The sequence below is a fragment of the Coenobita brevimanus genome, chromosome 61 (assembly GCF_032717465.1).
Source record: "Coenobita brevimanus isolate Jiangsu-jjx chromosome 61, ASM3271746v2, whole genome shotgun sequence".
Lineage (NCBI taxonomy): Eukaryota > Metazoa > Arthropoda > Malacostraca > Decapoda > Coenobitidae > Coenobita > Coenobita brevimanus.
Genome location: NC_137014.1, coordinates 36,481,926 through 36,506,142, shown reverse-complemented (window position 1 = coordinate 36,506,142; position 24,217 = coordinate 36,481,926). Strand labels below are relative to the sequence as shown.

The 24,217-nt window shown below is 44.0% G+C and overlaps 1 protein-coding gene across 1 annotated transcript in view; it reads right to left on the bottom strand.

The window, feature by feature from the left end:
- The window catches only part of LOC145403754 (venom allergen 5-like), a 29,732-nt gene extending 6,504 nt beyond the window's left edge, over positions 1–23,228 (bottom strand). Inside the window, exons 1-2 of the mRNA XM_080275432.1 lie at positions 23,054–23,228; positions 5,005–5,126 (exon numbers count right to left, since the gene is read on the bottom strand). Coding sequence (XP_080131558.1) covers positions 5,005–5,126; positions 23,054–23,228 — 297 coding nt within the window. The remainder of the gene's footprint in view (positions 1–5,004; positions 5,127–23,053) is intronic.
- Positions 23,229–24,217: the final 989 nt, after the last annotated feature.

Here is a 24,217-nt window from a genome sequence, read left to right as displayed (position 1 = left end):
CCATCGATCCCTTCCCTCCCTTTCCAACCTCCATTCCCCCTTCAGTTACTCCATTCCTTTCTTCCCTTTCCTACCTCTCATCCCTTCATCCCATCCCTCCCTTTTGCTTCTCTCCCCCACTAGAACCAGGAACAAATGAAAAGGACGCATGAAAGGTAGAGGCCCTGTCCCCCTGTCCCTTCCCAACTGTTGTAAATAAAGTTCCTCATTGTAGGTTGAAGTTGTGGCCACTGAGGTTGTCGTGTCTGCCATCACATTCACTGTTGGTGGTGGCAGCGTGGAAGTGACACCAATGATGGCTTCTAGGTGGAGTGAAATACAAAGGTTCGTTCCCTCCTCTTGTCTCTCTTTCACTGAAGGATTCACAGTCGCTTGAAAATGATGACGCGGTGGAATGAGGTGCTGATGGCCTCTATGTGCAGTGAAATACAAAGGTTCGTTCGACAGTGCCTCTCTTTCACTGCAGGATTTACTTGAATACGATGACGTGGTGACCTAAGGCGCGTATTATCATTTATCTGTTGGTGATATTTATCCTTTTGTCCACTGCGTCTCATTTAAGGATACATGAATCAAGGAATGAAATACAGACAGGGGATATGTACGACTTGTATCTGACTGTATAAGGTGATCTACAAGGACAATCTGTATCTGTAGCTGAAGATCATGTACTACGTGACACTGGAGGCTTCGTGACACCTTTTCGTATGCTATTAATTTTTACAACAACTATTACTACTACTACCACCACTAAACTAAAAACTGAAATCCACTGACAATAATTATCCACAACATCAGCGGGGCCATGTAGGTCTGATGAAGCATAATATCGTACCTACCCTCAATTTATACGCTCTCTCTTACTGTCTCTCTACTGTGTACTTTGCGCGATAGAAATGATGAAGGACGACTTTCAAATATCCTACTTTGATCTAACCACTGTCCTCTCGAAGTCTTTACATTTTTTTTCTTCTACATCATTGTCATCATCATTGTCTTCTTCGTCTTCATCATCATCATCATCGTCATCACTATCATCATCTTCTACTACTTCTTCTTCTCCTCCTCCTCTTCCTTTTTCTTCTCCTCCTCCTCCTCCTCCTCCTCTTCCTTCTTCTTCTCTTCCGTCTTCTTCAGCTTCCATAAATACACAATACAGCTGTGTTCTCGCCCATGGTCGGTGTGCAGATTAAAACCTCATTGGTGTTAGGCACGAGGGTAACACAAGGCTGGGATGCCGCTGCCCCGCCTCACCTCCATTCACCCCGCCAGCCGTATATCATAGTTCCACTTTACGAGGCAACCCACCCTTTACCACCCCACCCTTTATCACCCCACCCTGTACCATCTCGCCCTTTATCGCCCCACCCTTTACCACCCCACCCTTTACCATCTCACCCTTTACCGCCCCACCCTTTACCACCCCACCCTTTGTGAGCACCAGGACCTTCACTCATCCCCACCACCATCACCACCACATTGCAAGCACGGAGTAAGAACATTATATAACATTGCAAGAACAGCAAGAACATAAAATAACACTGCAAGAACAGAGTAGGAACATAAAATAACACTGCAAGAACAAAATAAGAACAAAATAACATTGCAAGAACAAAGTAAGAACATAAAATAACACTGCAAGAACAAAGAACACTATATGCAGCTGATGATACTCCCCTTGGATAAAAGAGCGGGACATTAAGCAACAGGACTATTAATTTCGACACAAAAGTAATGCCATTCTTCGATGATGATTTTTGGAGGGAAATATAATGGCGATCACGACTATACTGATAATATTTGGCGAGATATAACCCATGAGAGAAATATACCAATAAATTCTGCCCTCGGGATGACATACAGAAATGGATATACCCGAATGTGAGATATATTAATTTTACAAGAGGGAAAAAAATGACGATAAGCTTGTGTGCACGAAATTTAAATCGGGGTTCAAGAGTTCACTGGGAAAAAAATATATATATGTGAATTAGGGTGAAGGAGGAAATAAAAGCAAAGTAAGTACCTCTTTTGAAATCCCAGAATGAGAGACTTAGGGTAAAAATCAAATGCCTTCTTTTAAACTGACGGTAAAATTGTGTGTGTGTGTGTGTGTGTGTGTGTGTGTGTGTGTGTGTGTGTGTGTGTGTGTGTGTGAGAGAGAGAGAGAGAGAGAGAGAGAGAGAGAGAGACTAGCCATAAATAACTCCGGATGATGAAACACACAGCCTAGCCATGAACAAAAGTGCATGGAGCTGAGAGAGAGAATTTATGAGGCTGTTGTGGTGTGGCTGGAAGTGTGAATGGATGAGAGACCTAATTATCTGGAATGTGTGAGGACGTATATACCTGTGTGGGTGCTCGGCAGGTGTGGGTGTAGGGCAGATGTGGGGGTAAGAATGAGCAGGTGTAGGTGTGGGTATGAGACAGGTGTGGGGCACGTATGAGTACTGGGAGGTGTGGGTACTGAAGGCGTGAGTGTGGGATTGGTATATTTATTGGACTAAGGTACCGTGTTTTATTATTATTATTATTATTATTACTATTACTACTAGAATTCAGGTTAGGATAGTCGCCTAGTCTTTATGGGGTTAATGAAGGCTGTCTCTAACTTCTCCACACACACACACACACACACACACACACACACACACACACACACACACACTGCCACCCATAACTCCTAAATGTCACATCCCACCCACTTTTTTTTTTTTTTTTCGGTTCCCCTCCCCTTTTATAGGTCCCCTTCCTCCTCTTCTCTCCTTCCTTCCCTTCTCTCTCTCTCTCTCTCTCTGTCCCGAGGCTAGGGGGTATCAGAGGGTGAGAGCACAGAAAACACTGGCTGAATATCTGAACAGGAAATTCTCCTTAATGGTGGGGTAGGAGGGGCAGAGAGAGAGAGAGAGAGAGAGAGAGAGAGAGAGAGAGAGAGAGAGAGAGAGATTGTGTAGATATGGAAGAAATATAGACAGATAATCAGGAGAAAATGGAAAAAAAAAGACAGAAATGGGCGCAAAGAAATATGCAGCGATAGTTTGAAATACAGACAGTCAGGAGAGAAGGTAACAAAAAATACAAGGAAAAGGAGAGACGGAGAATTAAGGGCAAAGAAGATATAGCGAGACAGAGGGCGAGATGGGCCACAGATACACGGGTTTATGGGGCAATGCGAGGGGTCCCAGGAACCAAGACGGTACCGCCAGTATGTTTACACTCGGCTGGGGACGGTCCTAAACTCGGGACTCGTGTAGGTCGGTTCTTGCATGCTGTTTGGTTGCTGAAGCCAGTATTGGATTTGGTGATGGAGGGAGTGAAAGGAAGGAGACGAAATGGGATGAAAGTAAGGGAGAGAGAGCAAGGAATTAGGGTGAGGGCTAGGGAGAGGAATATAGATAAGGGTAAGGGAGTGTGGTAAGAATGAGGGAAAGGAATGAAGGAGGAAAGCGTAAGGAGAAGAGACGAGTTAGAAGGATGGGTAGAAAGGAAACAGTTAACTTTGGAGACACCCTAGTAGTGAAGGAGTTAATGAAGGCTTTATATAAATCTATTTCTCCAGTTTGAAAACAGAGCGAGTGATGAAGTGTGAGAGACAGGAGTGAGTAGGATATTGTGAGAGATGGCGGGAAAGTGAGGGAGTGTGAGACAGGAGAGTGAGAGACTGTAAGAGAGGAGTGCGTGAGGGAGTGTGAGAGACAGGAGTAAGTGAGATTTTGTGAGAAACGGAGGGAGAATAAAACTGTGTCACAGACAGAAAAGTGTGAGACAATGTGAGACGATGATGAAGTGAGGGAGTGTGAGAAACAGAGTGAGACAGTGAGACGGTGTGAGAGACAGCAAGAGAGTGTGAAGGAGCGTGAGAGACGGAGAAGTGAGATACTTAAGAGAACGTGCATATGAAACAGAAGAGTGATATATTTGTGGACAGGAGACTGAGAGCGTGTGGGAGACAGTTGTACGAGTAGAGCGACCGACAGAAGGGAAGAGAGTTGCAGAGTGAGAAACAGGAGGAGAAAGTTAGATTTTGTGAGAGTATAAGGAGCTAACGAAAGACCTACTATAAACACGCCCTTGGAAGATAACGAGGACCAGTTTGTTAGGTGTTTAGACAAGGGACACAGCCTACACGAACCACAAAGTTATTACGCCACTCTTCCGTTATTTTTTGGCCTTTTGTTTTCTCGCTGGGTTTCACTGTGAGCGTCCTTGCTGATTGAATTCACACGCCTTTTTTTTTTTTCTTTGCTCCATCACTGTAGAAAATGGCATATCTCTCTGTCTCTGTCTGTCTGTCTGTCTCTCCCTCTTCTCCCTGCTTTCCTTCTTCTCTCACCAAGATCACTTTTTAAAAACACTTCCTTTATCAACCTTTCAAGAAAAGTTCCGTCCATCTTACTCATATCTCAACGAAGGGTGACCGTCTCCAGCCTTCCAACTATCCCCACTTTGCTCTACTCTCACGCATCTCCACTATTTAACTACCCCCACTTTGCTCTACTCTCACGCATCTCCACTATTTATGAGTCTACCCCACATTCCATCAGTCTACCCCACAGCACACAATACAACAGCCTCCTAAATGGTAGTTAATTAAGTCAGATTTTCAGTAATAGTCACGATTCAGAAACCAATATACTGCTGGAGGCGTCTTTCCCGGCATGAGAGAGAGAGAGAGAGAGAGAGAGAGAGAGAGAGAGAGAGAGAGAGAGAGAGAGAGAGAGAGAGATAATAAGCAAAGGTTTAAAAACGTGCACAAAATTACTGAAGAAGAATGCATACAGTACTAAAATGACGCAAAAAGTACTATAATATGAGGAAGTACTAAGAAATAAAAAATGAAAGAAACAGGAATACTAATAAAGACACATAAATGAAGTAATAGGAGTACTAACCAAGAAATAATAAACATTAGTACTCATAATAAGAAAGAGTACTAATTAAGTGTACTACCTAAACGTACACTTAGTCCCCAGGGTGTACTGAATGCCTTCACCCTACACCCACCAGTGCACGCATGTTGAGGGCTGCTGGCTGGTTCCGTACTTGGCCCATGGATACCTTCTGGCGGAGTGTATTGTGGGTGTCCAGAATGATCTCTCTATCGCGGCAGGTCAGCCCGCCCGTTCCTGGGGAGAAGATTAAGATGATGAAGAAGAAGAAAGAATAATAATAATAATAATAATAATAATAATAATAATTCTCTCTTCTCTTCTCGCCCCTTCTACTTTTGGCTCAGTTTCCTCCCCCCCTCTCTACTTAATCATACCTTCTCACTCCTTCCACCCGCTCTCTCTCTCCCTCCTCCCTCTCCCTCTCTCTCTCTCTCCAAGCAGGGGGCATGCCTAGTGACTTGCAAGATAGGAGAGCAACTTTTTAAGCGCCAGCACGAAGATAATTCCACAATACAGCCTCCCTAAAAAAAAAAAAAAAAAAAAAAAAAACTAGCTGAGAGAGAGAGAGAGAGAGAGAGAGAATATCTACCATTATAACTTACTCGTATATATTTTTGGATTTAATCTGCTAATTCCCAGACGGTTTTCTTCAAGTTTATAGAGATTTTTCGAACTAAGATACAAATATGTCTTCCACTAAGCACTGTTTAACGTAATTTATTTATTTATTTATTTACTTTTTGCTACTTCTCGTGATGATTTTATTCAACTGATGGAACGAATTTTAAGACTTCATAATTTAGATGTAGTCGTCTGTCTCTCTGTCTGTCTGTCTGTCTCTCTCTCTGGAAGGGGGAGCAAGAAATACATGGAGAGGAGAAAAGAAAATGATATAGTAACCTAATTTTTCTTTAATTCTTACTTTCTCCAGATGATTTTTTGATCTCTGATGACTTTCTGGGCTGGGAGGAGTAGATACAGCCTTCATTAAGCCTTCATTAAGCCATCATTAAGCTCTTGGCCATGAGAGGATCTAGGAATGTGAATATAATAGTTTGGTGTAAGCTAGTGACTCAGACATCATTGGGCTGAAGGGGTAGAGGAAAACAAAGGAATGAGTAGAAGGAAACAAGATGGGAAGGAGCCGAGGAGGAGGAGGAGGACAAGAAGAAGAAGAAGAAGAAGAAACAGAAGAAGAGGAAGAAGAAACAAGAAGAAGAAGAAGAAACAGGAGGAGGAGGAGGAGGAAGGAGTAAGTCAACAGAATCAGAGGCTAGACATGGGTAAATACAGAGGCATGGAGCAGAGGAGAGAAGGAGAGAGATGGAGTCAATCAATAAGGGAAGGAAGGAAGGAAGGAAGGAAGGGAGGGAGAAATAATGTAGAAGGAAACCCTGACTGTGAGAAAGGAAGGAGGGAAAGGAAGGAGAGGTAAGAAGGTGAGAAAGGGCAGTGGAGGAAGACGAAAAGAAGGAAGGAAATGTGAAAGATTTAAAAACAATGGGAGAGGAGGGTGGAAAAGGAAAATGTGAGAGAGTCAGAGAGGTGAAAGAAACGCAGACGAGAAAGCTAAAAGACATGAGAGAGAGAGAGAGAGAGAGAGAGAGAGAGAGCATCAATGGCCAGGCAGAAAATAGGACGAATTAGAAAGAGGGAGGGGGGAGAGGCAGAAGAGCGGGGAGGGGGAAGGTGAAGGGGGAGGAGGGGGAGGGGGAAGGGAAAGTAGGCCAGGGAACGATAACAAGAGAAGGTCAGGGGAAGACGAGGGACATTAGGTGAAGGGGGGGGGAGCTGAGGGGGTAAGAAGGTGGGAGGGGGTGAAAGCAGAGGGTGGTAGGGGAAGAATGCTAGAAGTAGTGGGGAGGAGGGGGGAGCAATGGAGACGAGGGAGGAGGAGGAGGGAGCTGGAGGGTGAGGAGAGATGGGGATGCTGAGGACCTGGGGTGATGGGGAGTTAAAGAGTGGGGAGGAACTGATGGTGAGAGATGATGAGGGAGAATGAACATTTGGACAGGTGAAGTGGGGGAGGAAATGAAGGGGGTGAGGGGTAATAGAGGGGATGAGGGAGGCAGGAAAGGAGTATCTGGTGAGGGGGGGGAATGGGGGGGTGGAGGATGACAAAAAAGGAGGACGGCTGGTGGGAAAGGGGGGTGATGTAATTTTGTGACGGTAAGAAGGAGGGGGGATGAGGAGGGGTATTTATGGAAGGAGGAGGAAGGAGAGGGAGGAAGGAGGAAGAAGAGGAATAAACGTAAATAAGTGAGGGGAATGAGGGCGAGAGAAGTGATAACATGAGGGAGTGAGAGGAGTAGGTGAAAAAAAATTGAGGTACAGAGGAAGGAAAAAACAGAAAGTCAATACGTGGAGGTGTGTGGCACGTAGAAGAGCTAGGCCTTAGGAAACGGACAGTCAAGAATATGCCCAAAATCTGAGAGAGAGAGAGAGAGAGAGAGAGAGAGAGAGAAGAATGAGTTAGGGCAGAGGATGAGATATAGAAGCGACGGAGGTGTGAATGAGAAGTGAGGAGTGTGCGTGGGCGAATGAAGAATCCGTGAATAATCTGAAGGCTGAATCGTCTGCATGTGTGACGTATGCAAAGTGAGAGATTTTTGAGAGACGCATGTGAGAGTGAAAGGCAGGGGGCTGGATAGTGTATATGATAAGGTCTGTGAAAGAATGACAAAGGCTGAAAGTATTTGAAATGAAGTGTGTGAATGAAGCCTAAGAGTGAAGTGTACGAGATGAACGAGAAATACAGTAATGTGGAAGTGTCAAAGATGAAGTTTGTGAATGAGAAACGCAGTAAACTTGAAGTGTGTAAATCTGCAGAGAAGCGTAAGTGTGAGAAGTGTGAGATGGAGGGAGTGAAAAAAATACATTAGGGTGGAAGTGTACCAGAATAAGTGTGATTAGATAAACGTAAGAGTGAGAATGCGTATGGAATTAAATGTGTTAGAGTGAAAAGTGTGTGAGATGAAGTGTGTGAGTGAAGCGAAAGGATGAAAATGCATGAGAGGAAAATATATGCAAGTGAAAAATGTCTGGAAAGTGTAAGAGACGAATTCTGGGGAAATTCTGCATACGTGGGGTGTTGTAGGGTGGAGTGAGAGAAGGGGTGAGGGATGAGGGCAGGTCGTGAGGGGCGGAGGGGTGAGAGGGAGCGAAGAATGAGGGCGAGGATAAGGAGGGTGAAGCGAGGGTGAGGGAGGGTACGAGGGTGAGGGAGGTGGTAGGAATGAGTGTAGCATGAGGTGAGATGAGGTAAGGGTGAGACAAAGGATGGAAAGAAAGGGGAATGAGAGGGCAGGGGGGGAGGGTGAAGTGAGGGGCGAAGGGGTGAGAATGTCTGAAGGACGAGGGAGAGGTGAGGAGAGGTGAGATGAGGTGAGAGTGAGGTAAGGGAGGAATAAGGGGACAGAGGAAAGAGAAAGGGTAGGGGGAGTGAGAGTGACATGAGGTGGATTGACAGACTGTCCACCCATCCGTCTAGATGGAATGAGGACGGAAGGAGAGAAGAATGACTGGGTGGAAAGACGGTGGATCCAGAGTATAATGAAGTCAGAATGGGAGAAAATGGAGGGTGGATGAAAGTGGAAAGACTGTGGGAGTAATGACATAGAAGAATGGTGGATCGAACGTAAGAGAGAGAAAAATTATGGCTGATAGAAAATGGAATGAGGGTGGAATGAGTGAGAAATGAAATGGAAGAACTGTGAACCAATAGTGAAAGGAAGTTAAAGAAAGGCGAAGTGGAATGAAAGAGAAGTGAGTGAGAAATGAAAAGGAAATCAGGGTGGCATGCGAAAGGAGTGAGAATATATGAAGGATTAAATGAGAACAACTATGGAATGACAAAAACGATGAGGTGGGAGTGGAATGAAAACAACAAAGGATGGAATAAAAGTGTGGACTATGGATGTAATGGCGGTGGAAGAGCTAGGAATGAGAGTGGCATGTAAGTGGAATGAAATAACAAAGGTAGAATGAGCAAGGAATGAATAAAATGAGGGTGGAAAACGAATGGATAAAATGAAACTACAATCAAAGTGGAATGAGCTGAGAATGTGAGTGGAATGAGAAGTAAATGTGGGTACCAGGAGTCAAGAATGAGTGTGGAATGAGTTAATCTGGATGGAATGAGGTAAGAATGTGTGTGGAATGAGTTAATCTGGATGGAATGAGGTAAGAATGTGTGTGGAATGAGTTAATCTGGATGGAATGAGGCAAGATTGTGTGTGGAATGAGGTAACAAAGAAAGCGGATAGAATGAGCCGAGACTGTGGGTGGCATGAGCTAAGAATGTAGGTGGAATGAGCTAAGAATGTAGGTGGAATGAGTTAAGAATGGGTGGAATGAGTTAAGAATGTGGGTTGATTAAGTTAAAAACGTGGATGGAATGAGCAAAGAATGTGAGTGGAATGGAAGTGGAATGAGCAAAGAATGAAGGTGAAACGAGATAATGAAGGTGGAATGAGACAATAAAAGTGGAATGAGTGCGAAATGAAAATGGAATGATATAATAAAGGTGGAATGAGATAAAGGTAAAATGAGAGTGAGGAATAAGTGGAATGAAATAATGAAGGTGGAATGAGTGGAATGAGATAATGAAGGTGGAATGGAAACGCAGAATGAGTGGAATGAGATAAAGATGGCATGAGAGTGGAATGATAATGGGGACTAAGTGGAATGAAATAATGTGGAATGAGAGTGCACTGATACAACAATGGTGGACTGGGTGGAATGATGTAATGGTGTAGTGAGAAAATGAAAGTGGAAAAACAGTGGAATGAGGGAATGAGGACGGAATCAACTGTGAATATAAAATGAGAGAGAGAGAGAGAGAGAGAGAGAGAGAGAGAGAGAGAGAGAGAGAGAGAGAGAGAGAGAGAGAGAGAGAGAGAGAGTCGTGACCAGGATACCAACCCAGGTCACCTCGCCAAGGGGAGGTGGGGGGGGGAAGGTGTGTGTGTGTGTGTTTTTTTGAGTGTGTGTGTGTGTGTGTGTGTGTGTGTGTGTGTGTGTGTATTAAGCCAGAAAAAGAATACGTACCTAGGTTTTATTATTAGAAATGAAGTTGGTAACTGTATTTCTTTATAAAACTCTTGAATTTTATACACACACACACACACACACACACACACACACACACACACACACACACACACACACACACACACACACACACACACACACACACAAATAAATGAGAATGGTAACGATACTTCTCCATAAGTGATACTGTGACGAATTCTAACACACACACACACACACACACACACACACACACACACATTTTATATACACACTACCACTATTATAAAAAGAACTGTGATGTGTTAATGTTAAGTTGACCACACATTGGCCAACACGGGGTCAAGGTTGCAAGTTTTCAATCGCATGCAAATGTATGTTATTGCATTGTCCTTCCTTTTTTTTTTTTTTTTTTTTTTTTTTCATCCCTGGACTGATAATGAAGAAAGTACTGGACACAGGTTAATGTTGATATACCTTCGAGGGGAAAGATTCATCTATACTCCTTTCACGCCAACTTGGTCTAAAACCGTATTGTCTTTCTGTTAGGCGGGAATTTCATCATTACTAGATTAATAACGAAGAAGGAACAGGACATTGGGTTATTTTGACAGACACCCGAGGAGAAATATCATCCTATACTCTTTTTACACTAACTTGGTCTAAAACTGGCAGCTTTTCATCATGAATGCTAAGTCGTAAGTATATATTAGCCCTAGAATATAATGCCTGTCACGAAGAAGTGCTATAGGAAGGAGGTAGAGACGTGGTATTGCCTTCTTTTGCCACTAAGCTACGTGAAGTAAGCTGCAAAAGGGTGAAAAGCTGGGCCAAGTTAGAGTAAAAAGTGTATAGTATTTCATCTCTTTCTCACTTTCCTCTGTTGCGTAATATTCCTTAGCGAAGAGAGGCTTGGATTGCTTCTTCATCGTCTGTTGATTGTTTTTGATATGATGCATCAGGGAGGAAAGTGACGGACATGCCCTAAAGGTTAAAGAAAGTGACACAACAGGCGAAACTTTGTCCTGCAATGTCCAGCGTTCCCTATCAAGTTGTGGAGCTATTTTATCGTAAGCGTTATTTTATTGAAAGCTTTATTAGTTACGAGCACAAAGACAGCATAGTAAGTGAAATAGGGTTTGTGCTGACATATGATTTTCCTTTACTCTGGAAATCACAAGCTGGACACAATAAAAACAATTCGCCTTTATCTCCCTGTCGGCTGTGGAGATAGATGGTTTTTATATGAGTTTTCTTCATGTAACACCAATATCAAGTAAACAACACAGGAGGACAATAAGGTGTGCAACTCTCTCACGCGAGGAATGAGAGGCATGGAAAGCGACATACAACGCTGGGAGGGGAGTGTCAGAGAACTTTTGCCGCTTATACTGTTTCGCCTATAGTTCTTTCACCTTAACCTGGCCTAGATTTTTTTTCGTCCTTTTGCAGCCTCTTTCCCGTGGCTCAGTGGCAGAGTAAGACAGTGATTCTACATCTTTTCCGTCGCTCCTCTTCGTGATTAGCATCATATTCTTGCGGCAATATTACAGATCCACTTTCTAGATGAAGAGATGGCAATCTTAGGCCAAGTTAAAGTGAACAGAGTGTAGTACTGTTGATGTATCTGTATTAACCACTTCAACCTGGGGACGTCATATCTAAATTACTCTTGTTAGCTACCTCTAGAAGATAATTATACTCTGTTCACAATAACTTGGTGTAAAATAGCCGTCTCTCCATCTTCAAAGTGTAACAAGAGAGTAACACTAGAGTATGGTGGTAGTCACGAAGAAGTGCCATGGAAAGGATGTTGAGCCTTATTGTCTTACCCTGCCACTGAGCTACGAGAAATGAGCTGCAAAAGGAGGAAATTCTCAGCCTACTTAAAATGAATAAAGCATAATTTAAGGGAGACTTAAAATTTAGGTTAGATAGGGTTTTCACTGACCTCCCCAAAACAAAAGGTCCTCCCTAAGATTAATAACATATGTCTGGACGTAGGAAGATGGAGACAAAAGAATAAGTCGCAGGATAATAGGAGTTAAGGATATCTACAGTTTATAACCTATCGTAACTTATCAATTCGGTGTGAGAGTAGTAGTAGTAGTAGTAGTAGCAGTAGTAGTAGTAGTAGCAGCAGCAGTAGTCGTAGCAGTAGTAGTAGTAGTAATAGCCCCAGGTTCATCTGAAACGTGAACCCGGTGGATTGCAGGCCTAACTTAACCCCCCTAGTACGAAAAATCTCTCAAAATTTGGGTAGAAAAATTTGGAGTTGGCAAAAAATAAAATATAAACCAGGTAATCGGACTGAAGGGGCTAAAATCAGGCCGCTTATTTATCGTGAAGCACACACATTCTCTTCTCTCTCTCTCTCCCTCTCTCTCTCTCAAGCATAAGAAAATGGTCATCGTGCCAAGAAAATCAGGTATATAATGAAAGAGTCAAGGCTTCTTAATTAAAAAGTACTGATAATTTGTGGCCAGATGTGTGTGTGTGTGTGTGTGTGTGTGTGTGTGTGAGAGAGAGAGAGAGAGAGAGAGAGAGAGAGAGAGAGAGAGAGAGAGAGAGAGACGTCACGGTATCTAGATGACGGAGACGCTGCCACAAGAATACTAATTCTCTCTCTCTCTCTCTCTCACACACACACACACACACACACACACACATCAAGCAAGCAACAAAAAGATTACAAATAAATTCCGTACAACAAACCACAATTATCTTACTGTTAACCCCTTTCACCACAGTTATATCAGTTTATTCGTCACCTCAAGACGATTTTGCGTAAGTTATAAATCACCTTTTTTTTACTAAGAGAGTGTGTGAGGGCTAGAGTTATCCCTTCCAGTTGGCAATATCGTAAGCTGAATAAACTGTTTTGATTTAGTTCGACTGAAAATATTATTCGCTATTGGATGGAAGTGGTGAGTATGTGGTAATGGCGTCTGGAAAATAGGTGATATTTTATTAAGCTTAGAAGGACTGTCTAGTAGAGAGAGAGAGAGAGAGAGAGAGAGAGAGAGAGAGAGAGAGAGCGAGAGAGACCTAGAACATAGTAAGGTAAAGCGTCGTCGGTCTGAAGGGGTGAGAACATTATTTTATACCTCTGTAACTCTCTGAACGTCCCACCTTTCCCTGAACCCCCCCCCAAAAAAAAAAGACAAAAAGAAAAAAAAAAAAACACTTCCTCAGTCTTCCTCTCTCTGTATTTACCCTTGTTTACGAACACAAATCTTTTAAAAGCAGTGTGGCCAGGCATCGTAAAATGAACTGATCTTGAACTCTTCTCTCCTTGGTTTTCCCTAGAAGGAGCTATTTTTCTGTGAGCTTCAGTCTTTGTTTCTTTCTTCTTCGCATTAAAAAAAAATCTGATCAGAGAGAGAGAGAGAAAGAGAGAGAGAGAAATAACACAGCCGCCGGGTTGGTCTGACACAATTACAAGAACGTGAGGGTGTGCACATCAATATGCCAAGGCTCCCCCACACAGATCTCTCTCTACGCCTTTCTCTCTCCCTCCTCTCATATTTTTTCTTTTCCTTTTTTTTCTGGATGTTTCTGAGTCTTAATATTCTACTAATTTTCCTCAATAAATTCTGATTATGGGGAGTGAGTGAGATTTCTTGGCGAGGCTGTCTTTCTTTAATTTTCACTTTATTTATTTATTTTTTTTTTTTTCACTATGAGAGGTATGAGAACGCAGCTGTACTTGGCCATTCTCTCTCTCTCTCTCTCCTAAATTCCTTGACTATGAAAGGAGTTAATGGAGACTGTTTCTATCCCCATTTATGCCTCCTCTCCTTCCCCTCCTCCCCTCGTACCATTTTCTTTTCCCTTTCCTTCCTCCTACTCCCCACATTTTTTTTATTTTTTAATCCCACTGTTCCCCTTCTCTCGCCTCTCCCTCGCCCCAGTTTTGGCCCCACTCTTTCTCCCTTCCCTCTCCTTACATCTCCCTTCCGTATCTCTTTTTTTCTCCCCTCTCCCCATTTCTGAATCAACTTCCCCACTCTTCCCTTTACTCTACACACCTCCCCATTTGACTCCTCCTCCCTTCTTTCCTTTTCCTTATTCTCCTTCCTCCTTTCTCTTCCTTCCCTGTCCCACCCAAACCCTATTTCTAACCACATTCCTCCTCCTCCACATCCCCCATTCATCACCCCACTCCTCCTGCCTCATTTTTCACACTCCCAGCCTCCCACTCTCTTTCATTCCTCATCCCGTGTCTCTCCCACTCACGCTCCAAACCCAGCTCACGGTTTCACTCATTACACTCCCATCCGTCTATGCGGGTCTGCGTCGACGAGGGGGAGGAGGTAAGGAGGTGAAAACAGAGGAAGAGCGTGTATCGACATTAAAAACGGGATGGAGGGTCGAATACAGGATTATAATAGATCGACAGCACACACGGAAAGTCGAATATATGGCTTTATTTCTTCGACAACAAAAAGGTGGGCAGAGTGTCGAATTCATGGTCATTTCATTTCGACATCGCACACGGGGGTAAAGGGTCGAATATGTGGTCGAGTGTGGTATGGCTTGGGGATCGGTTTTTACTAATAACCAAGGAGACTCGCTCTTACCTCATAACTAAGGCTGAAGGGATTTTTGACTTAACTATGGGAGAGAGAGAGAGAGAGAGAGAGAGAGAGAGAGAGAGAGAGAGAGAGAGAGGAAGTGATCTACTACTACTACTACTACTGTTACTACTACTACAACTATTACTACTACGACGACGACGACCACCACCACCACCTGCACCACCACCACCACAACAACAACTGCTACTATTACTACTATTACCACCACCACCACAACAATAACAACTACTGCTACTACTACAACAACAACAACAACTACTACCCCCACCACCACTTAGATCAGGTGACGCATTCTTCTAGCTTATTTTGCAGCCTCCAGACGATTTTATCCATCTTCACGAGACCTTTCGTAGCGGAGGGGTTGGTCAAAGGTGTATTTAAGCCCTAGAGTTCGAAAAATCCATCCCAAGCTTAATAAAATCGTCCGGAGAAGGGAAGACTTAAGCTCCATCCATTTTACCATCGTCCCTCTCACGATAGCCAGTACGGAAGGGTCTCATTGGGCGGGGTATCTCATGCAAGGCCGGCCTCCAGGATCAGATAAAACACACACACACACACACACACACACACACACACACACACACACACACACACACACACACACACGTTAATCACACAAGCCTTCACCCAGCCAGACGCGCAGAGTAAATGTTTAAGAAAATGAGTAGCGAGAAATAAAAGGGACGGATGGTTGGGAAATTCAGGAGACGGATTGGGGTTAATGGGGAGCTTGGGAGAAGGGGGGAGTTAGAATATGGCTGGTTTGGTGAGGCGTGGACTGGTTATAAGGAGAATAGTTGAATATTTGGGAGATCGGGAGAGATGTTAGAAGAGAGAAGTGGATGATTGGGAGCTTGGGAGACGGGGAGAGTTGAAGAAGACTTGGATGGTTGGGAGACGAGGAGAGATAGTTGGTTTGGTTTGCTATTGATTAAGGAAAGATGATTGGCTATTTGGGAGACGGGAAGAGATGTGAACAAGTGGATGGTCAGGGAACTGGGTAGACAGAGGGAGAGATGGATAGTGTGGTTGGTGATGCGTGGGGGGGGTCAAGGAAGAATGGCTGAAAATTTGGGGGGCGGGGAGAGATTTTTAGCTGAGGCTGCAAGGAAATTATAAAGGAAGGGATGAATGGGAAACTTGGGAGTGTTAGTTGGTCGGTTGGTAAGAAGTAAACTGGTTAAGGGAGGATGATTGGGAGTTTGGAAGGCCAGGGAGTTTGCAGGTTTGGAGTGGAGTGGGTTGGCTAAGAGAGTTGGTTGGGGAATTTGGGACATGGGGGTTAAGTGGCTGGTTGATGAGGTGTGGATTGTTGTGCCTGGTGCTTGTAACTACGAGGACGTAACTTCTACTTTATATATATATATATATATATATATATATATATATATATATATATATATATATGGAGCCTCTGTGGTACAGTGGTAAAGCGTGCGTTTTCGTACACTGAAGAACGAGGGTTCGCGCCCCGCCAGGGTAATAAACTTTGGGAGCGTTCTTCTGGCCACGTACTGCTTGGTGGACATCAGGGGTGCTGTGGTTGAACCAGTGTCGCATACTATACTTCGTAAAGTATGCTTGCACCCAGTCGGCTTGCCCGGGCCGATTACACTTGGTTCACAGACTACACACACATCCAAAGCCACTACAACACTACAATTACACTTACAAGCACTTCTCACCCTACATACAATCTCTACCAGACAGCCTAAGCCACTTGGTAGAGATACATTGGCTGTATCGTCTCCACTTCGGTAGGGATAGGCCGGTCCTGCAGTGGACACTCAAACGGCTGATGAGATGAGATGATATAGATATATATATATATATATATATATATATATATATATATATATATATATATATATATATATATATACTTTCTGTGTGGAAGTGTGGGTGTTCATGTGCATGTTCATAAATGTAAGTGAGTGTACGTGTTCCAGTAACAGGATGCCTGTAACTGTGTGTGTGTGTGTGTAGCTAACAGTGACTGGATTCTGGGTCATCTTTGGCTTGTTCACTTAATGTTCCGCTCCAGTGGGTCCTCCTCCCACCGCCGCACCGTAGGACGATTTCTCCGGGGGGAGGGGATGGGCATCGAGGGGGGTGTGTGAGTGGGGGCCGGGGAGGGAAAGGAAGAGTGAGAGGGAGTGGTAGGCAGTGTGAGAGGAATGAAGGGGGAAGGGAGTGTGACCGGTGGGAGTGGGGCAAGCACTGTTAGGGGATTGAGAGGGAGAGTGGGCATGAAGCAGTGGGGGAAGAGGACAGCATGGCAGGACTTGAGTAGAGGGTAAGGTAGCAGGGAAGTAGAATGAGGCAGGGTGAGGGGGATGAGGGGGTAGGGGAGTAAAGATGAGGAAAGGGGAGTGATTTACGAGGGAGGACACTGAAACAGAGGGGACGATGAGGCAAAGTGAGGGGGGGATGAGAAGGAAAGGAACTGAGGCAGGAAGGAAGGTGAGGCAAGGTGAGGAGGAGGACGATGGAGGGAAGTAAGGTAAGAGGAGGGAGACGCAAAGTGAGAGGGGGTTGAGGCAGGTGGGGGGTGAGGCAGGAGGGGAGGGGAGGCAGTAAAGATAAGGCAAGGTGGCTGAAACAAGAGACCCTTAGAATTTGAGGTGAAATATCAGCCAATCACTTCTTGTCTCCCATTCAGTACAATTTTCTTATATATCACATTAACTATTCTTATTTTTGCTATCTCCTGCATCAAAATCGAAGGGTCTGGTCTTGAGAAAATAAATAATAATAATGGTTCCAATACTCACGATCGTGTGTATAAAATCGAAATCGCAAATGAAATGAGGAACTCCCAAATTATGACGGACATGAAATCTGTGGAACGCCTGTGGGTACTGGAATCTATTAGCCTGCATCCCATAATACAAAGTGCAGTTAGCAATGATACAGGTGGGTCACACGTACTCTTTTTTTCGTCATGAACTTTAAAAATTTTCGTCAACAACAGGGGGCTTGTTTTGAGATCGGAAATTTTAATCTGACGGCCACTTCTGCATAAACTGTTAAGAAAGAAAAATGTTTGGCTGTCACTGCTATATTAACTGCCTTATTACGTGGTGCTGGGGGTGGAGGTGGAAGTGAGGGGAGAGGAGGAGCCCAGAAAGGGGTGAGACACAGGGGAGAGGGGAGGGAAGAGAGAATAACGGCAGAGTGAGGAGAAAGGAGCAGAGAAGGGGAGGGAAGACGGGCAGAGTGAGAGGAGGAAGAAGGGGAAGAGAGACAGTGGGGTATGAGGAGAGGGAGGAGAGGCAGTGTATGGGGAGGAAAGGGAGATAAGACGAGAGGGAGGGAGTGACATGGCTGAAGCAAGGGACAGTGAGGCCAGAGGATGGGGGTAGAAAATGGGGAGAAGGCAAGAAAAGGAGGGAGACTGTCATGAAATGGGAGGTGGAGGGAAGCAAGGGAGAGCAAGGGGGGAGGGGAACAACAAGACACAACAAGACAGGTAGGGGTGTCAAGCAGGGGATGTGGGGAAGGAAATGGAGAAGGGAGAGAGAGACATGGGAGGTGGGGACGACCGCAAGGGAGAAGGGAAGGGAAGGTTGGGGAAAGCAAGGATGAGGGGGAGGGGAAGGAGGGGAACAAGGGTGGGGAGAAAGGCAGAAGGGAAGTGAGGGAGGAGGGAGAAAGGGGAGTTGGGGAGACAGGGGAGGGAAGGAGAGGGGATGTGGGGGAGGCAGATGGGAGGGAGTAGACAAGGCACGGATGGGGGAGCGATTTCTTCATAGACAGACCTGGAAATACGCCAGGCAATTTTTTTCACAGGAAGGAGTTGGAGATAAGCCAGACAGCATGATGTTTTTTACAGGATGGAGGTGAAAATACTAACGACCGAGATTCGACAGGGCGGATCTTACACCTCTGTCTGCTACGATTTCTCTCAGGTGAGGAAAATCGTCCGGTATCAGTTTGAACATAATGCTGTCTTCATTTTATTTCTGCACGCCACTGGGCCACGGCAAGGGTGGCCAAGTGGCTAGCATTAAAAACTAAGAAGCTGGTGACCCGTTAATGTCAGGGCTCGAAAGGTAGTGCGGAGGTGATGCCACTCGACCCAGGTGTCATCCATCCTTAGTGGCTTGGCAGGTAAAATGGACATCAAAGGTAACACCAGGGGAGGTAACTGTGGTAACTGGATGATGCAGTGGCCTTGTATCCCAGGACAGTGGCTGAAAAACCCGCCACAGGCTCAAAGGCAGCACAGGAGGCCTTAGTTCCACAGGCGTCTACCCCACCTTTACCTTTTTACTGACGGATGATTTTACTCACTTTTCACTATATTCTTGCAACCGACAGACGATTTTACTGAGTTTTAAGTATATTTCTGCTCCCGACTGACGATTTTATTCAGCTTAATGGAGACTTCTGAAACTGTAGGCGTTATATGAGGGTCTTCACTACTACTACTTCTAGACGACCCCTATACAGTGAGAAAAATCGTCTGGGGCGCAAGGATTAACAATAATATGGCGTCATCGTCCTGAGGGGGTTGAGGGGCAGGTCTGGGGGAAGGGGCTGGAGACAAGGACGATTTCTCCCGAGGAAAGAGTTGAAAAATACAACTGATTTTTTTTGGGGTGTGTGAACGAGTTGTGAAAAAACATGAAGCAAAAAAAATGTAGTTTCTCTTTTGGCATGAGGGGACTATCATGTGTATTTGTAATGCACACACACACACACACACACACACACACACACACACACACACACACACACACACACACACACAATAAACGGGTATCTTTCTGTCTACCTCTTTATCTATTTATCTATCTACCTATCCATCTATCTATCCATCCATTCATCCATCCACCCACCTATCTATTTATCTATCCATCCATCCACCCATCTATCTACTTATCTATCTATCCATCCATCCATCTATCTATCTATCTATCCATCCATCCATCTAACTATCTATCCATCCACCCATCTATCCATCCATCCACCCACCTATTTATCAATCTATCCATCCAGCCATCTATCTATCTGTCTATCTATCTATCTGTCTATCTATCCAATATATACATGGTGTCTCGGGGTTGACGTACGAACTTCAGGAGACAATTTCTTAAGATATTCCTAAGTTATAATTATTCTTTAAATATAATTCCGATGAGCAATGTTATGGGGTAAAGAGAATATTAATATGAATGGTGTAGCAAGAATAGATAGATAGATAGATAGACAGACAGACAATCAGATAGACAGATAGATAGATAGATAGACATAGATACAGAGATAGACAGTTAGAGACAGATAGACAGACAAAGATAGACAGAGAGATAGATAGATAGATAGATAGATAGATGGATAGATAGAGAGAGAGAGAGGGAGAGAGAGCGTTTTGACAGTGAAAAGGCTGACAAATTGAAATAAGCAAATGAGGAGAAAGTCAGCATATGAGGGGAGTGAATTTTGAGTCAGCCTTTGAGAATTGGTTAAAAAGAAAAGGCTAAAAAAAGGGCGAGAGACTTAGATAAAGGCTGATTTCTCAAGGCGGAATACGAGAGAGAAAAAGATGCTTTATAATGCAATAGACGAGAGTGAATGGAAAGTGGAGAGAAAAATCCGTAGAGTTATTCATTTTTTTCCTCTCTCCCCCCCTCTCTCTCGTTCTGTGTGTGTGTGTGTGTGTGTGTAGACTAATCGGACCAGCCAATAAGGAAGTCAAAGAGCCAAGTAACCACCACCATCAGGACTGACTCACAGCACTGACTCACTCCGTCCTGACTCAACAAAACGCGTCTTGTCTGCGAGGTGAGGTGAACAGGTCACTAGAATGGCAGGATACGGGATGAGACGAGAATAGAAAGTGAGAGAGCTTAAGTTGGACGGGAAGAAATGGTAGAGAAAGGGAAAAGAATGAAAGTGAGAGAGGTAAAGTTAGACAGGAAAATGTACTAGAAAAAGAGAGAAGACTGACAGTGAGAGAGCTAAACTTAGACAGGAAGAAGTACTAGAAAAAGGGAAAAAAATGAAAGAAGGAAAGCGAAACGGGGCGGCCATTAAGTTTATTAGGTAACTAGAAAAGCAATCGGAAACAGAGAGGAAAAGATAGAATTAAAGATAGATGAAATAAAATAAAAGAAGATATGTTAAGTGGAGAGGAAAATCCGAAAAAAGAAAAAAATAATCTAAAAAAAAGAAAAAGAGGGATGGCTATGATTCTAACAGGTAGAAGAGAGGACGGGATGAGACAGGTAAAGGAAGTGAGAGGATTTTAAAGTTGGAAGAAAAAAGATACAATGAAAGAATATAGGGTGAATGACCGTGAGGAAACATAATGATGACGACTGCATCCTTTTTACTCTAACTTGGCCTAAAATTGCCACTTCTCTCCTCCCCCCCCATGCTGAACCGTGACAATAGATTAACACTTGAACATTATGCTAGTGAAGACGTGCTGTGGTAAGGATGCAGAGCCGTAGCATTGCCTCCGTGAATTAAGCAGCAAAAAGACGAAAATTTGGGTCAAGTTAGAGTAAAAACAGTGTAAATCTCCCACATATATTTGATACCTTTCCGCCTGGTGGTTCTGACAACATGACATTAGGCAGGGAAGACAGAGTGAGCGGGTGCCGAGTCGGAGTCATGTTTGGGACAAAGCCAAAATCAAGCTCTTTTCCTTAGATCTTGGTCAGGATTACAGTCTGCTTTCACCTGACGGAACTGGGTCACTCCCATTACCTAAACACTAAATCGTGGCTACATGACATTCGATGATCCTTAGCTATGGGTTAGGAATGAGCCTCCTTCGTTACTAGCCAAATCAACCCTCAAATCTGATTACACCTGACCACCACCTGAGCTGAATGGAGTTGGATTCTTCTGGTTAGCACAATCGGGTTACAGTTAAAACTCTGCCATCGTACATCAAACCAATGCTTAGGTACTCATAATTGGCTGGGAATGGCCACCGTAAGAGCTCAGACGGGACTAAAAGCTCCCCTGCACAGCTGTTCAAAAATGATAAAAACTAGAGTAGCTTTTGCAGTCCTTCGAAGCGCGGCGGCTGAAGACGGAATGGAGGAGGGTGGAGGAGGGCTGTGTACTGAATAATTAATGAGATAAACATGGCAGTTGTGAAAGATTACCCGATCAGAGTAAAACGCTGTACATGAAACTGTTTTTTTATCTGAACTTAACTTCCGTTCGGATCAGTATGTCTATCTGTCTATTTATCTGTATGGATTTTTTTTTTAATTTAAAATAATATGCCTGTGCTGGAAAAAAAAACAGGAAAGCAAGGAACATTATTTACGAAAACCAACTCCTGCCAGAAGTGTAATGTGTCCACGCTTCACACACAGTTCGTCTGATGCACTAACCGCACCTGACCCGTTTCTAACCTCATCTAACCACGTCCCTAACCTCTCCTGACCACGTCCCTAACCTCTCCTGATCACGTCCCTAACCTCATCTAACCACGTTCCTAACCTCTCCTGACCACGTCCCTAACCTCTCCTGACCACGTTCCTAACAGCTTCTGACCTCTTCTGACCCATTCCTAACCAAGACTGACCACCTTCTGACCCGTTCCTAACCACAGCCACTGGTCAGCAGCTCAGACATAAAAAGAGAGACGAGTGACAAGATGCGCTTTTATCTTCAGCACAATACGCGCCACTGAGCTTGATATTCCTTAACAAATAAAATACAACCATTCCTGGGCACTGAGTCACTTCTGGCTGGAGTGAGATGCGCCTTTAAAACATGGCAACGGGCAACAAAAAACCGTAGCTAAACAAGTAAGGATCGTAAAGTGTTAAGAGCCTTTGATTTAATTACAGAGGCGCTCCTTATCGTCAGCTGGCGAGATTACAAGATAAAAAGATAATCCAGTATTCATGAAATACAACATGGAGTGAGGCAGGGAGAAGAGAGAGAGGGGAGGAGGAAAGAAGCAGGACGTGAGGAGAAGAGAGGGTATGAAAGAGCAAGATAGGGATAAAAGACGGAGGAGATTAAGATGTGCGAGAAGAAGAGGAGAACACTTACGAAGACGAAACAGCATCAGGAGGAAGAGTAAAATAAAATCAGAGAGGGATGAGAAAACGTGAAGAAGGAATAAGTAAGTTCCAGGCCTGCTCAGGAATTTCTCGTCGCTACGCTGAGATGGTCTGAATCCGGGGAGAAGAAAGGTATGAGAGAGTAAAATAAAGGACATAAAAGCAGGAAGGAAGAAATAAGAGGAGAATAAGAAAGGGCAATATACCGAAACATGAGACAGAGAGACAGAAAAGCAGTGAACAGAGGCAAGAGAAGAATGAAAAAAGGGGCAATGAATAGAGACAAGAGGAAGGGGAAAAAAAGCAATGAAGCTATGAAGAAGGCGAAGAAAAGGCAATGAACAGACGCACAAGAGAAGACGCAAGAGCAGTGTACACTGTAGAGGAATAAGAGGAAGGAAGCGTCAACATAAAGAGGCAGAAGAGAATAAGACAGATCAATATACTGAGGCATAATATAAGACTAAGGAAATTTAAGTGCACTCACTCAGGAGCTTCTTGCCGCTACATTGGGAGGGCCTGAAGGTGCACATGGTGTGGCGTGGGTCGATGGAGCTGTACTGGCATGCTGTGGCAGGGGACGGCAGGGTGCTCAGCAGGGCACACAGCACACACAGCAGCAGGCAGCAGGGAGGCAGCAGCGGTGGCGGACACAGCGGCATCACGGTTCTCCGGGTACCAATCATACTGTAGGGAAGAAAATTAGGTCAGGTTAGAGTTCTTTTAATGCAGCTCTTTACCTGGATGTTGTGTCTTGTGTGTGTGTGAGACAAACTTGGTGAGAGTAATGCAAGAAGGGAAGGAAAAAGTTAAGAATGAGGTGACGAAGGAAGGAAAAGAAAGAAAGAAAGGAAGGAAGGAAGGAAGGAAAGAGAAGAAGGAAGGAAGAAAGAGGGGAAGGAAGGTAAGAGTGATGAGAGTAAATTCTCATCCATTTGTGCGAGAACCTTAAACCTGTCCAATCTGGCTCCTTACCTGACACACCTGTTCCTCTCTCTCTCTCTCTTACGCTTCTGCACAAATTCATTCTTATTTAAATGAGTCAAGACGCGCACGTAATTATTATATTTTTAGTAACATATATAAATCTAGTGAACTCTTGAACTCAAAACAGGAACACTGGTAAAAAAATATATATATAGATTAAGGAAAATAGTTAAAGAAATTACAAAGAAGAAAAAAGAGGGAAGAGTGAAAACGTTTAAGGAATGGAGTGGGGACGGGAGCAGACAAGGAAGCAGACGGGAAACAGACAAGAAGCAGACAGGGAACAGACGGCGAGCAAAGCGTTCATTCCACACTGCAGATTCAGGCGGTCCAGACAACACCCATTTACACTGCGATGACCCGCTGTTTACTTTACTTACTTTATCTTTTAATTTCTTTTTTAAGTTTAGGGGAGATTTTTTTTTTTTACTGAAGATGGGTACTAGTCTTCATTGACCCTTTCAATACGAGTAGCTTTTCTTAAGCTGAATAAAATTGTCAGGAAGGAGGACGGATAAACTAAGAGAAAAAGAAAATAAAAAGGAGGTCGAGTGCAAGGATTCTGCCATATTCTCTACCTTTACCAAATTGTGTGCGTGTGTGTGTGTGTGTGTGTGTGTGTGTGTGTGTGTGTGTGTGTGTGTTTTACCTTGCATGTCAGGCC